Source organism: Bicyclus anynana, chromosome Z (assembly GCF_947172395.1).
Source record: "Bicyclus anynana chromosome Z, ilBicAnyn1.1, whole genome shotgun sequence".
NCBI lineage: Eukaryota > Metazoa > Arthropoda > Insecta > Lepidoptera > Nymphalidae > Bicyclus > Bicyclus anynana.
In genome coordinates, this window is record NC_069110.1 from 10406061 (window position 1) to 10421988 (window position 15928).

The 15928-nt window shown below is 32.0% G+C and overlaps 1 protein-coding gene across 2 annotated transcripts in view; it reads right to left on the reverse strand.

The window, feature by feature from the left end:
* Positions 1 to 1531: 1531 nt before the first annotated feature.
* The window catches only part of LOC112047864 (Krueppel-like factor luna), a 95318-nt gene continuing 80921 nt past the window's right edge, over positions 1532 to 15928 (reverse strand). For both annotated transcript variants that reach the window (XM_052890585.1, XM_024085140.2), the window contains 2 exons: positions 11855 to 12019; positions 1532 to 7889 (listed from right to left, as the gene is read on the reverse strand). In XM_052890585.1, coding sequence (XP_052746545.1) covers positions 7714 to 7889; positions 11855 to 12019 — 341 coding nt within the window. In that variant the 3' untranslated portion in view covers positions 1532 to 7713. The remainder of the gene's footprint in view (positions 7890 to 11854; positions 12020 to 15928) is intronic.

The window sequence follows — 15928 nt, forward strand, 5'->3', positions numbered from 1 at the left end:
ACCTTTGTAGACTTTCAAACATTAAGATCCTGAGCCGCCTGCATCCAGCAGCTACCTGCGACTCTCTCGGACTCGCTTGTACGAGCAAGTGAGTGTCTGGGGTCAACCAACACTGCGCTTTCTAGTGCGGGGTCGCCATTCCAACACCTCGTCACTTGACCTTTGCGACTCGTACTTTTGTTCTTATGCGGATCTCCTCATATCTGATTCGAACATGCAGAGATACTACGAACATACTCACTCCAGCGCCTGCAGTGACTCAACGACAAATGTCTAGAAGGCTAGAGCTTTCTGATGAGACTTTTGTCGTAATTACTGAGGAATTTTGGACGAAAACAGTAGGTATATTATTGATGGTATTTTATATTTTTAAATGCCAAGCATCTGTCTTAGATGATATTTCTTAGGATTGAAAAATGAAACCGATTACTAGGTATTAATTTTTCTTTTTATCGTGGTAATTTTACCTACCATGTTCTACTTAACTACATCTGTTCCCAATATGTCTGCATGTTCTCTGGATTATTTTTCGCCTTGGTCTTCTCTTCAGTCTTCAAAGTCAGACCTGCGGATTTACTCTAAGTAAATTAATACATACATAATTAGAAATTACCAAGCTCTATATTTCAAGAGTTTCAATAACGTTGACTTAATATTAATGTGTATAATTATATTGTATCTATACTAATATAATATAGCTGAAGAGTTTGTTTGCTTGATTGAATGCGCTAATCTCTGGAACTACTGGTCCGATTTGAAAAATTCTTTCTGTTAGATAGCCCATTTATCGAGGCTATATATTATCCCGGTATTCCCTCGGGAACGGGAATCACGCGGGTGAAACCGCGCGGCATCAGCTAGTTTAATTATATTTGGACAAATCCAGTTACACTTATTCAGTAGGTAACACCATCTCAACAAAAGTTACAGCATAAATTAAAACAAAATGAGAAAAAAATATTATCTAAATTAAAAAATAAAAACAACAAAGAGAGAAAACAATGTAATGTGTATGTACCTATACGTAAAAGTATGTGTATATTACTATTATACTTTTAGTTTTTCTTGCCAGTGTACATTTACTTTTACCCTTTAGTATAGAAAATCTCCATTAATAAAGGAACATTACAATGAGTATGTAGAGTACATTCGACAAACCGGTATAGTATAGGTGGTAGTTAGGATGACCATAGCATAATGTTATGTGGTCCATGGCGCAGATTCGCGTTTACAGATGACGTAAAATCGAACATTTCGATATTGAGATCTATTATCTTATCTATTCTATCTATCTTATACTATCATCCGCCCAGTTTAATATGACGCGAGTATTTTAAAGTGGGCGAATAATTTGTGGCTCTGAGTATATAATAATCTTTAATTAGATGAACAAGAAAACTCCTGGCAGCCACTAGCTTTTCTTTGTACTATTTATTTCTTAATTCAAGCAGGTTAATATCAGCCCTCCAGAACCTCCACCTTATAACAGTACCTACAAAAATTCAAGAGTGCACAAATAAAACATCACAAGCCACATATAAGAAAAATTTATTAATATAAAATGTAGTAGACATACCATGTAGGTATATAACGTAACTCCCTTTCGTTGGGCTCACATGTAATACGACAAATCAGAAATACCTTTTTAAATGCAATATTACTTCCATATATTACTTAAGTGTAAACAGATAGGTACAGTAATTACAATATTATTTGGGTTGACAAATATGTAAATCGGTTAGGCTACACATGATTGTAAGTAAAAACAGCGTTTTCGAATCTAAATGGAAACACCGATTGGCTAAACTTGTGATGATTTTGAAATAAAAAATTGTGTCTTTGTATTCGTTCATTACTCGTATCGTCTTAAAGTTTAACATTTAAAATTGAACTATTTAAAATTATTATAATTTAATTAAAACATGGATCTGCATTCATAAAATATTGAAAATCAATTTGTCATATAAATTAAAAAATAAAATATGATTTTTTTTACAATATTTTTTTAATTAATAAAAATTTTCAGAGCACTTTAACGCTGAATGATTTTCATATTGTAGATTAGTCTCAGAGAATCTGTGCCAAGAATATATTGCACCTTAATGATGTATTAAAATTATTATTGTGATGTATTAAAATTATTAAATATGTTTTACAGAATCACAAAATACAAAGCACAAATGCTAATATAAAAGTAAACTAGTATTTTGCGCGATTTATATATAAATAAATTCTAAATGGCTTTGATAATAATAATATAAATACCAGCACTGTCTGACAATACGTGAACTATGTAAAAGTATATTTCAATAAAATCTTAATAACACAGAAATAAACATAAAAAAGCAAAATATTTTCATAAAGTAAAATTAACTTTCAAAAGTAAAAACTAAGACTAAATATTTGTGATTAACAATGAAATAAAATAAATCATGTATTTTTTGCGTAATTCAAATAAACACATCTTTATGTGGCTCAATCATAATAATCTTATGTATAAAATATTGCTACAAGTCAGACTATCCAATGAACCACAGGCTAAGTTGTAAAGAATTTAACAAAAAGAAGCAAAAGAAAAATAACCAGTAATATGTAAAAAAAAAATCGGCAACGATTTCAGAAATAGTAAGAAAAGCTGTCACAGTCATTAATGTAGAGCATTTTATGGTATCTGCATTTTTGTTAACAACCGTATGTACCATATAAGCACATGGATACTACTTAGATAGTAGGTTTGCATTAAGTTTTGGCGAACAATAGTTATATTTTGTGATATAAATGGGCTGTTTAGACAGCTATCGATATATTTATATATAGTATATAAATGTAAGCATATTTAAACACTTCAAGCATAAACCCACCGATTTTAGAAGCACTGGAATGTTTCAAAAATGCGTAATCAAGGTAATATTACAACACATTAAACACAGAGAGTTTGATTGTAGTGTATTGTTAACATCAAGTAAAGTGTGCTTAGTCAAAAAGTTGAATTCCACATAAAAAGTTCTAAACATACATTAAGCCTTTTGTGAGTTTTTTTACGTCTGCTTAATTTAAAACATTTATGCCTACACTGTTAATATAATTTTACACCAATATTACTACAACTATTTTAAGATACCACATAGTTACATATATTATGGAACAAGAAAATTACATTTATATAAACACTGAATAAAATGTCTGAATATTTGATAGTTACTAGTCATCCATTAATCCTAATACTACCGAAACTAGTAACTAATGAAATGCGTACTTCTAACGATCAGTAGGTTTATACGTTTTTATATTATTATATTGTAAAACCTATCTACAGGTTGATTCAAAAATACACAGCCGCAACATTCCCTCTTAAAAATTCACATTTAGTTGTAAATTTATTCTAACAGATGCTACTTAATACCCAAATAACATCCATATTTCACACATATTATATTTTTCTACGAGTCTACTAACATGCAATGTTAGCTGTTGTGCATAATAATAATTAATAAATATAGTATTATATCTAATCACATCTATAAATTGCCTTTAAGCATATGTTTTTTTTACCACAAATATTCAATACTATATGACGCAATACATTATACATTACAATATGTCACTAGGACTGAATAAACATATGAATCACATTTTTTTAATGTATTCCTTATAATTAAAATTATATTATATTACCAATTACTTATAACATCCACACATCGATCTACATTTTATAGTTATATAAATAATGTTAAGTATTTAAAATATAATATTTTTTAAATAGGTTACAATGACACTGTATAATATATAAAATTGTTTTAGTAACTTAAAAATATTAGGTTATTTAGTACCTAACAAACATAGACACTTATATAAACATTAAATTCGACTTGCTATGCATTAGAATGACTTGGATTGTGGTTGGAGTTGTTCAATAAAGACAACTTTTCCCGATCATTCTCTATGTATATTGTTAAAAAGAAGTTATATTATTTTAAATTCCATAAATCAACATACCGCTGTAATTTTTTTGTATTTTTGATTATGTTTATATAAGTAATAAGTTAATATAAAATAAATAGCTTCGGTATAGTTTAGGTAATAATGATACAACGATGCTATATAAATATATTATAATACAATACAAATTGTAGTCAGACCATGCAATAAATAAAAAAAAATACAGTTATTTATATTTTTGAAGTGAAATTCATTTAGAATTCTAACATGCATTATATTATAATAGTCATATTTATTTTTAATTATCTAACTATTTTTAATTATTATTTATAAACTAGGTAGGTACACATTTCAAAAAGAAATTGATAGTAAGTTTCTAAAGATTTTGTAAACATACGGCGAAAGCCTTTACAAAACTTTATTTAGTATAATATAGAAAGTTACTACAACCTACCTATATCAATACCTTAAAATTTTGTAGAAAATTAGGGTTTCGATTAGTAAGTACGAGAATTTACAGAAATTATGAGAAACATTTGGCAAATATCATTTTTGTTAGTGGTCATCCTAATTAGGTATGTCACAACAGATCTAGCAGGATCGATTTACAGATTTTGAATTTAAAACTAAATATTAAACTTATTGTTTTCCACAAAATACAGTTGTTTACAAATCGGTTCAATAGTTCTGTTGTATATTAAATCGTTTAAAACGCATAATAACAGGAGGAATCATATTTGCGAAAAAAAATACGGCATTTGTTAGCTTAAACATTAAAAAAAAAATAGAGACATACTTACGTATAAATAATATATGTATGTAGGTATCTAAAGTAAAGATCCAAAAAATAAATGAATTCACCAAGTTTGATTTAGCTTAGCTTAAGCTAAATCTCATCATGCTGCATAAAGAATCTGATAAATTTTCCCTGAGATCAAAACTTTGACATAAAAATCACATTGTTTAATTCGGGAAGACTCATATCATTGGCCCCAGGGATGCTTTTACGTAGGAATACTATAGTCATAAACAATGCACATATCTATAGAACAAAGTGTTCTGATGTTAAGATGTATAATTTTATTTATTACTTAGCTGATATAATAGTTATGGCAGTACTTTTTTCTGCTGTCGTTGTACTTAATTTTTTCTACATTACTTTAAACACATCCCAAAAAGGATGCCAGATGATTACCAACATAATTATCCAAAAGGTTTTCATTAAAAATTCATGATTCTAATTACGATGAATTATATAAATTACCACAGCCTGTCTTGTATATAATTACATTATCATATCGTGCAGTGATCAAATCTGTTTGGGTATATAATACAAAAATTATAACTAAAAATTAAACTACTACAAGCTAGAAAAAAAGTGTTTCAATAATATGTGATACAAATATTTCGAATGTGTAATTATTAGTCATTTCTAAAAAAGGGATTGAGTGAATGGTTTGAATGGTCTTAGTAGATAAAATGAATACTCTCTGTTGCCACAATTTCCAAAGATTAACGTTCATCTAAATCATCGTCGTATATATATCCAATCCAACGTTAATTTTACTGCTGACGATATTACAATACTTACGATTACACAAAAGGTACCTACGCGAACATATGGCAATGTTCGTGATACGCTTGAAGACATTGTCGAGGGTGTATTGGAATTGAAAGTAGATAGCCAAGAGCCAAGGACTGGGTGTTAGCAGTCATCCACTGAAAGCAGTATGCCGCTAGTTAGCTGTAGTCTTACGAATTATATTAATAGGAGAGAAATACGATGAAAAGAGAAAAATAAACTAAATTTTGTGAAAATTAAAGCATTTAAAACTATTTGTAATTTGCTCTCAGTGATGTGTTACTGACCTTAGTGATATACTACATACAAAAAATCATTTTATCCATTATTGTATTATTTTATAATATGAAAACAGAAATTTCAAAACGAATGTTTCATACTACATATTATACTGTTGTAAACTCATCGGATACAATTTGTAGTCAAACTTTCTATTGCACGTAACTAAACCATTCCATAGCTTTTACATGATATGTAGAAACTTAAGAGATCTGAAATCTTAAGATAAACATTTTGTAAGCTCTTACAATAACCACTTAAATCTAACATCAAAGATTTTTAATTTGTTAAATGCCAACAATAATAAAATGAATCGACTTTGTAGTCGAGAAAACCTTAATACAATGTAATCGCGTCTTACTAAATGTGTATGCACCAATATAAAGCCAAACCTCTGTTATTGTAGCAGCGTTATTCCATCGTTTTGTTTTCCGTATCAAGTCACACACACATAGTACAACTATTCCAAGTTATCCGATCAACATCAACATTTATAAACAGACATTAACATAACTTTTATATTTATATTATATCCATCAAACAAGACAACGCTTTTCGACAGGATAGTCGGTGTATCTGCATTTTCCATCCCGTCAGCTTCGGTCGCATGTGTGATCAAGGAATCTTACACCTTAGGAGAAATAAACTAAATAGCGACTGTGTTTGAGAATCAACTTGCTTATATAATTATTCTTACACCATTACACACATAGCAACACTGTTGACAACAATCTCTTAAATTATTTAATAATTTACCTAAGAAAAATGTTTTATATATCGATTATCCTAACGCTATGTGTGTAAAGGGGTTGCATTTATATTCACCAACACTGAATAAACATTACACATACTGCACCCATAAAACCGTAGGCACGGTACATCTTACACCAACGGAATGAGAGAGTTAAAGAGAAAGCTTAAACGTAAATATATCGCAGTGTATGCGTATCTTAAAAATAAACATTATATAAAATAAACACAAGTCAACCACTTAAAACAATTGCTAATGAACAAAATAATAACTATTAGGTATATACTTAAAACAGTACATATAAATAAAATATGGTGCCTAGTTGTAATATAACAATAAATAATGTTATAACGCCTTGTAATTGGTTGTTCAGACAAATGTTCACAGCAACTGTTTTGAAATGGTGACTCAACTTCAGGTAACGCGAGAGGCACATCCTACTTAGCAGCTTACGACTAACAAAAGGTTGTGCTGGCGTCGGTGGGAATATCTGCCGAACATCCCGCGAATCAAATAAATAATATGCCACATATTTCAAAATGCAGGTAATCAAAAGACGCGCGGAAGCGACGTGAGTACGCAGAGCGCAGCTCGCTCTCCGCGACAGATGGCACAACTGTCGGCCACGGCCGCTTTGCGACCGGTCGACGTAATACAAACAAACCTCTCTGTACACAAAGCTTCCTCTCTGTACACAAAGCTTAGAAAAAATCTTTTACACAATAAACAACGGCAAATATAAATCGTTCTCTTATTGCAACAAAGAAACATAACGACAAAGGCCGAAACATTAAGAGATTTTAAATTTTAATCATTGACAAAAACGTAATGAAAATTATAATAAGTTTAAAGCATTCGGTGCAGCGATGACTCGGCTACTTACGTAGCGATATTTCTTTGGCTTGCAACGCTTCGCAAACACCCACCCCCGAAAGCGCGCGACTCAGGACAAACATAACAGCATTAAGCTATCGCTTAATCACATTTTTTAATTCGTAAGACCACAACACACAGATTCTACAAACATAATCACACATTAAGGAAGAGACGCGCGCCAGGTACACCACGATCGCTTGCATTAGTGCACATTGGCAACTGTTAATAGTTTTTCAGAGCGTTTGCTCCGATTTCTCTTCCTGGGAGCGGGTGGGGGGTTCTCGGGCTACGCGTGACGCTTAGCATGTAATGCCAGGTGATCGGAGCGCGAGAAGCAGCGCTCGCAGTGGCGGCAGCGGAACGGTTTCGCCCCCGTGTGTTTGCGATAGTGTCTCGTCAACTCGTCTGAGCGCGCAAATCGCCACTCGCAGCCCTCCCAGGAACACTTGTAGGGCTTCTCACCTGAAATGAGAAATATACACTTTGTATTCAAAATATAAAGGTACATAGTAAGTTTTACTATAATATAAAACTGCTACCCCCATATTTAAAAACATTTCGAGATTAAAACCTTAATTTTCCTTAGTGCATCTAATCACTACTGATTGAAGTTCACTTTACTTTTAAGAAATTTGAGGTTTAAATCCTAATCCATATTTATAAAATATAATGTAGTTAAAGTAGAAGATTTAAATATGAAATTATAAGGATTATGGACAGTTCCTAGTCCCCAGTAATATTTGATTTTAAAAATCTTTTGATTTTAAAAATTTTCAATGTACCTACAGATTTTGGACCTGTTATTTTTTTATTATATACCTATACTATACCAGTTCTGATTCTACTACCCTTTATAGAAATAATAAACATTGACAAGGTACAAAACCAATCAATATACGAGTAGAACTGAAAACAAAAGTTATTACTTTATTAGATTTAATATTTACTTTATAAATAAAAAGCTCTGAACGGACTTAAAGCAATTTTCTCGGTACGTAACAAACATAAAATCTATACCAATTCAATCAAAATGAAATTTTCATTATTTACTCCAATCCATGCGTCCGAGCCCAAGAGCAAATAATTCCTAGTATAGCGAAAGCTTGATTGAATTGAATAATTTCTTGTATTGCAAAAGCTGGATTGAATTTAACAACAGTTGTTCTATATTATTCAGTTAATCAAAATTGAACTATGATGAAACTTATAGTAGGGGAGCCCAAGAGGGGATTTTTGCAATTACTCAAGCGCCGCAGACGAACATAAGGGAGTATACCTTGCACGCTGTTCAGTAAAACCTCCACCAAGTACGAACACTTAATATTGCTAGGGCAATAAAAAAAAAACTAACTTCAGAAATACTCAACCTGCACGTCAGATTAAGATAAGGTAGGTGAGTTGATAGCTAAAAGATGTGCATTTCGAAAATCTGACGATTTGAGCGTAACGTAAACGTAAAGGTATTGGAGGTTTCTAAAGTTACAAAATAAACCCATAAATAAGTACTGTTATCGAGCCACGAGCGCAGTTAATTTTTTACTGATTTTAAATGAACTAATCGCCTGAGCTGTGATAGCCTTGTGGATATGACCTCTGCCTCCGATTCCGGGGGGTGTGGGTTCGAATCCGGTCCGGGGCATGTACCTCCAACTTTTCAGTTGTGTGCATTTTAAGAAATTAAATATCACCATGTGATCACCTCAAACGGTGAAGGAAAACATCGTGAGGAAACCTGCATATCAGAGAATTTTCATAAATCTCTGCGTGTGTGAAGTCTGCCAATCCGCATTGGGCCAGCGTGGCGGAATATTGGCCTAACCCCCATTTCAGAGAGGAGACTCGAGCTCTGAAGTGAGCCGAATATGGGTTGATAACGAAATCGCCTGAATAATCGCTCATGTTTTCTGATGATTTCAGTAATCCGAAGTAATAAAAATTGTCTTTAAAGTCTGTAGTTTTTTCCCCACCACTGAAAGCGAAAAAAGTATATAACCATTTATTTTTTCTATCTAGATGATAGAAAAAATAAATGGTTATATACTTTTTTCGCTTACTTACTTCGCTCATCTACCAAATCTAATCGATTCCAATGACTGGTTAGTAAATGCAAATTTAGCATCCCTACTTTTATATTTTAACTCTACATCGGTAATTTTCAGTTAGGTGAATTTTGAATTTTCAGTTTTAAATCATCTATAATTTCTCAAGTTCTTTATATATGTACTTCTGGAGTATTTTTCTGGAAGATGAATTTCATCGCAATGAATTAAATCCTAGCTTATAGAAAAGTCGTATTATGGTGTTAATGATTATTTAAACGACAAAATAACTTGGAAAGAAAATGTATTACATGACTGACTTTATATACCTATTGTTTAATGGTGATAAACTAAAAAAAGGAAAAACCTGGCTGAGTTTGCTGTGTAACTTTAATTTCAAGTTTTCGAGTAATTATTATCACCATTATCTCGTAATATTATTACCAGACGTTTCGAAAGTAAACTAAGGCTAATTGAAATAAATTGAACTGACAATTGACTATTGACGTCTGAGAAGAACTTGACTGGAAAAATGTTCTTTTCTGTAGCCACGTTCTTCAGGGTAAGAGCCGTTAAAACGCAGATGATATGACCTCTGGCTTGGATTTGGAGGGCGTAGGTTCGAATCCGGTCAGGGGCATGCACCTCCAACTTTTCAGTTATGTGCATTAAATGAAATTACATATCACGTGTCTTAAACGGTGATGTGTGAAGTCTACCAAATGGATCAGCGTGGTGGACTATTAGCCTAACCCATCTCATTCTGAGAAGAGACTCGTGCTCAGCAGTGAGCCGAATAAGGGTTGTTAATGATGATGAATGATAGCCACTTTCGTTTTATTAGGTATAAAAAACATAATTTTTAACTGTGTTCTGTTGAAAAGGTTGCCAAATTGTTTTTTGCAACTTTGCCATTAAGATATTCATTTATTGTTCCGTAACCTTGGCTTGATAAATATTTAACTTTCGATCAACAGTTTAGTTTTACATCGCTCTCAAAACTACATGAAAATATCATTATCATTTTTTATTTATAATTGATATTACAATCATATATTAAATAAGTATTAGGCATTCAATTTAATTATTATTAACAGCTGTTATTATGTTAATAACAGTTGTTAATAATAATTAAATTGAATGCCTAATACTTTTACTAATTTATCATAAGATTATAAAACTTTTGTTTATAGTATTACAGAAGGTTCAGGGATTATCTCCAAGAATAACAAAAACTTTACTTCTTAAATTATATTTATTTACTACCAGTAAGTACAGCTGCAAAAGCGAAACTTTATGCTTAGAAAAATGCTAGTTATTTTTTAGTTTATGAGATAGATAGAGTTATAAAATGCTATAATAAAAGTGACGTAAAAAAGTTAATAACACATTTGCTCGTGAAGTATCGCTTATTTCATCAATTTCAATATCGTTACGCACATGTGCCGTAACGTAAAGTAAAATGCTCATGTGCCGTAATGTAATATAAAACTTTTATCATCCGTCTAAAAACGAACGGTACTTTTTTAAATCTTGGCAAAGAATTTTTATGTCAGAAAAGTGCTTAACATTTTTTGAATAAAATTAACTTTGTGAGATAAAATATAATAAAAAAACAATTTTTTAATTTTAATAACTTTCACAATAAATGTTATCCATTTATCTGTATCAGAAACACAAAAATATTAATTTAATTTATTAGTAATACTGACTGTTTTTGGTGCATTTGTCTAAAAAACAAACAAACGCTGATGTGCGCACTTCGTTATTTGTGCAAAAATGTCAAGCTTATCAAAATGTCATCGGAAAACAGGCAAAGATGCAAATGAATTTTCATAAAGTGTGTTTCCTCGCAAATGTGTCATAAAACGTCGTATGACATACGTGCGCTTTGATAATTACAAGCCTCTGCTTACTTACTATAGCTAAAATTTTGAAAAACCCCCGAATATCATAAAATTATTAATTACACTCTTGATCAAGTCATCAATATTCTCTTATAGTCCGCTTTCATTTGAGACCCCCATAACTTTTAAACGGCTCAACTGATTTTCATCAAACATATCTAAGAACACATAAGTCACCTTTAATACAAAAAAAAAAACTAAATTGAAATCGTTTCATCCATTCGGGAGCTATGGTGCTAGACAAATAGTCATCATCATCATCATTATCATCATTGTCAGCCGATGGACGTCCACTGCTAGACATAGGCCTCTTGCATGGACTTCCAAACAAAACGTTCTCGAGCCGCCAGCATCCAGCGGCTGAAGACATCAAGCGGGTTGCAGGGAGCCGCTGGAAATAGACATACAGACAGACAAATAGACACGTCAAGCTTATAACACCCCTCCTTTTGAGTTAGGGGTTAAAAATTTTAATATTTACCTGTATGGGTACGTTTGTGCGCTTTAAGATGCGAGCTCTTCGTGTAAACTTTATCGCAAGAGGGGAATTCGCATCGGTGCACGCGGCGCCGGGGGTCCGCGGCGTGACCATACGGGTGGTGACGCGGTACGTGGCGCCTCGCGGGTGGAGCGCTGGGCGGCTCATCTGAAAAGCATTACCAACCTATTCATATCGAGCAATACATATTAAATAAAAGTGTATATCCATATATATATATATTATTTTAATAATGATAAAATAATTGGGTGATTATTATTATTTAAAAAAAAATTACATGATAACTGTGTTTTCTCAAGTGCTTATAGTTATTAACGCGATGCTAAAACACAATCAAGCCTTTTAAAATTGTTGTATCTTTGCCTGTCTGTCTGTTTCTGTTTGTCGTGGTTAATCTTTGGGACAGCTGAGGCAATTTTAAATATATAAATAATATTATAAAAGCTATTTTTTATCTAAAAATTATACAAGTTTCTCGCGGGATTTGTGAAGAACTGAAATCTAATAGTACATATTATAAAATAAACACCTCCGCCGCGTCTGTCTATATGTTCGCAATAAACTTGAAACTACTAAATTTTCGTGCGGTTTTCAGAACAAACTACCGGCAGAAGCATGAAAACTTGAACATTAACGTTGTGCGTTTTTGAATATTTTTGGATGGTTAAGAAATATTTTCCCACGAATTGTAGTACTATAGTTTATGTGGTAAAATTATGACAATTTATACCTATTTTATAAAAATATATAATTATACAATATTATGTACAGAATGTTTAGTTTATTTTTAATATTCTATTAAATTGCGTATCGGTATTTTCTTGCATATGAGGCATAACACGGACGCCGGAGTTTATATAAATTGATGTACTAGTATGTAACTACTTACTTAACATCGTTAAGAAGTCTGAAAAAAATCACAAAACGTTTTCACACATTGTTCTTTCATAATTATTGCTTTCAATAAAATAAGAAATTAAAAAAATCATAGCACAACTTATTATTTTGAAAAATAAGTACACCGTTTCATGTATTTTATTTCGAACATTCTCCTTTTGTATCGTATTAACATTAAGAGATTTACTTCATCTCATTCGTCGCAGAATTACTTGAAGTATTTTGCATTGAAATTCAGATCAGAGATTTAGGCATTTTCTTGTTTATTTCAATGTTCGACAGTCGAATACAAAAAAAAATATTACATCGTATGTACACGACATCGTATATCGTTTCTACACGACGCTTAATCGCTTGGCGGTACGTTTTTGTCGGTAGGGTGGTAACTAGCCACGGCCGAAGCCTCCCACCAGCCAAAACCTTACCTTACTGCAAGACCACGGGTAGGTTTCATCACATGGTTGCCATCTTAGACTATTTTCGAACCTATTTTTAACCGACGAAAGACTGAGAGAAGGTTAACAATTCGACGTGTATATTTTTTTTATGTAAGTTTTTACTGAGTAGTCCGATTTTGATATTTTTTTTTATTTAAAAAGAGTATTTTTTGAATTAGGTCCCATATAAATTTGGAAAAATAATCTAACCCTAAGGGTAGGAAAACAAAGGATGATTGAGTACCCATTAATTGAAAATAAAAACCACGCATAACCTTTTAAATTTGACTTTGAATTCCTTTTTTATTTGATAGAACTTCAAAATTAGTCTCATATTAACTTGAAAAAAAAGTTTCTACCCTAAGAGTGGGGAAATAAGGGTGACATATTCATTTTTAGCCGACGCCCCACAGTTTCATTCGCGTAGTTCCTGTTTCAGTAAGAATACGAAGATGAAATGCAGCCTATGACACTATAGTAATGGGACTTTCTAGAAGTAAAATAATTTTTTAAAATCGATTCAGTAGACCCAGAGATTACAATACTATAGCTTATGGTACTCACAGACAACGTGGCTTTCTCAGTAGACCCAGAAATTGCCACCTACAATACCAAAAACTTTACATTTATATAATACTAGCTGACGCTGCGCGGTTTCAACTCGATAATTGGACTATCTAACACTGAAAGAATTTTTCAAATCGGACCAGTAGTTCCTGAGATTAGCCGGTTCAATCAAACAAATAAACAAACTCTTCAGCTTTATAATATTAGTATAGATTTTAGCAGACACCCCGCGGTTTCACTCATGTAGTGCCCGTTTCCTTCAGAATTGGGGTTGGACCATTAGGGTTGATAATATATATATTATCCAACCCCAAAATGGACTAAGGTTGATAACTAGTGGCGTGCATAAGTTTGTTAACCAGGGTATGCACTAGTAAAACATTAACCAAACCGGGAAAATATGAATTGGATAAGTATTAACAAAACATTTGTTAGGGTATGCAGTGATTTAATGTTTGTATGAAGTGCACGCCACTGATAATATATACATATATACTCCACCAACCTAGCTTATGCTACTCACAGGCAACGAGGCTTTCTAGTGTTAAAATAATTTTTAAAATCGGTGTAGTAGATTCAGAGCTTACCCCTATAATACCACAAACTTTACCTCTTTATTGTATTTTAAAAGACGCCCCGCGGTTTAACCTGCTTATTCCGTTCCGTTCCCGTGGCAATATGGGAATGAAATATAATCTAATAAAAATATTCAAAATCGGTTTAGTAGATCTACTAATATCCACCAAGAACCTCGCTTTTATCTCTTTATAATATTAGTACAGACTAGCGCCGCCGCCTCGCGGTTTCATCAGCGTAGTTCTCGTTCCCTTGATAATATGTGGATAAAATACAGCCTTTGACTTTGACATTCACAAATAACGTGTCTTTCTTGTGTTAAAAGAATTTTTAAACTTATTTCAGTAGGTCCAGAGTTTACCCCATACAATACCACAAACTCTACCTCTTTTTAATATTTTAGCAGAAGCTCCGCGGTTTCACTTAGTATATCTAGAAGATTAACAGAGTCTAATGCTAATTGCTGAATAGTTTTACCAACAAAAAAGCATTACCAAAAATTTTGACTTTCAGAGGGAAGTTACAATGAATTTCATATAAATTGAATTTTTCACAACCATTGATTACACAAAAAAATCTAACATGATTATTTAAAAAAATACAACCGACTTCAAAACATTATTATATCCACGAAGCTAAAAAGGGAAAAAACTTTGTAGATTTTTAATGTTTTGAAGTCGGTTGTATTTTTTTTAATAATTATAAATAATTTAATAATTATTTATAATTATAAAAAATATAAATAAAAATAATGCCTAAAAAAGAGTATGAATAATTATAAAATTATTTATACTCTTTTTTAGGGTTTCGAACATCAAAAGGGACAAATGGAACCACTTCGTTGTCTGTCTGTCTATCAAGACCCTTTTTCTCAGGAACGCGTCTGAGGTGTTAAACTAAAATTCATATCGAATACTCGTCCCTTAGAGCTGTAAAATTTAAAATTCTAAGCCAACACAATCAAAACATACAGCCGTTTATGCTGAACATTTTTGACACACGCAAAATACTTGCCGTGAACTCAGAATTTTAAAGTTTGATAGAAGCAACATCTTATAGCACATATAAAGGGAAAATTGCAAAAAGCATACATTTTTAGTTACATAATCAAAATATTTTTAATAATTTTTAACTTTTCCCTTTTCCTCGTGAACCTGTAGAGTTCTTAAATTGAAATTCATAACATCAATAATAAGGTCTAATACCAATAAGCTGTAACAAAAACGTCTATGTCAACTCAATCAAAAAAACAGCAACTTAAGCCACATAATATGGTGAAACTCGCAACTCGCAAAAGAAACAAAACCTAAATAAAAAAAAGCAACAGAATATATACCAAATAAATAATAAAACATAACAGTAACCTACAGGAGAGCTATTCTGAAACGATGTTTTGTTTATTTCGCAAGTGCGAGTTTCAAATTCACCTCTGTGTCTTATTCTACAATATCGTGTTAAAAAGAGAAAGATAGAGATGAATTCGAAACTCGAACTTACGAGTTGTATAAAATACCGTTACAGAATAGCCGCCCAGGTTTGTGCGGAACCCTCGATGCGGAAGAGCGACTCGCACTTAACC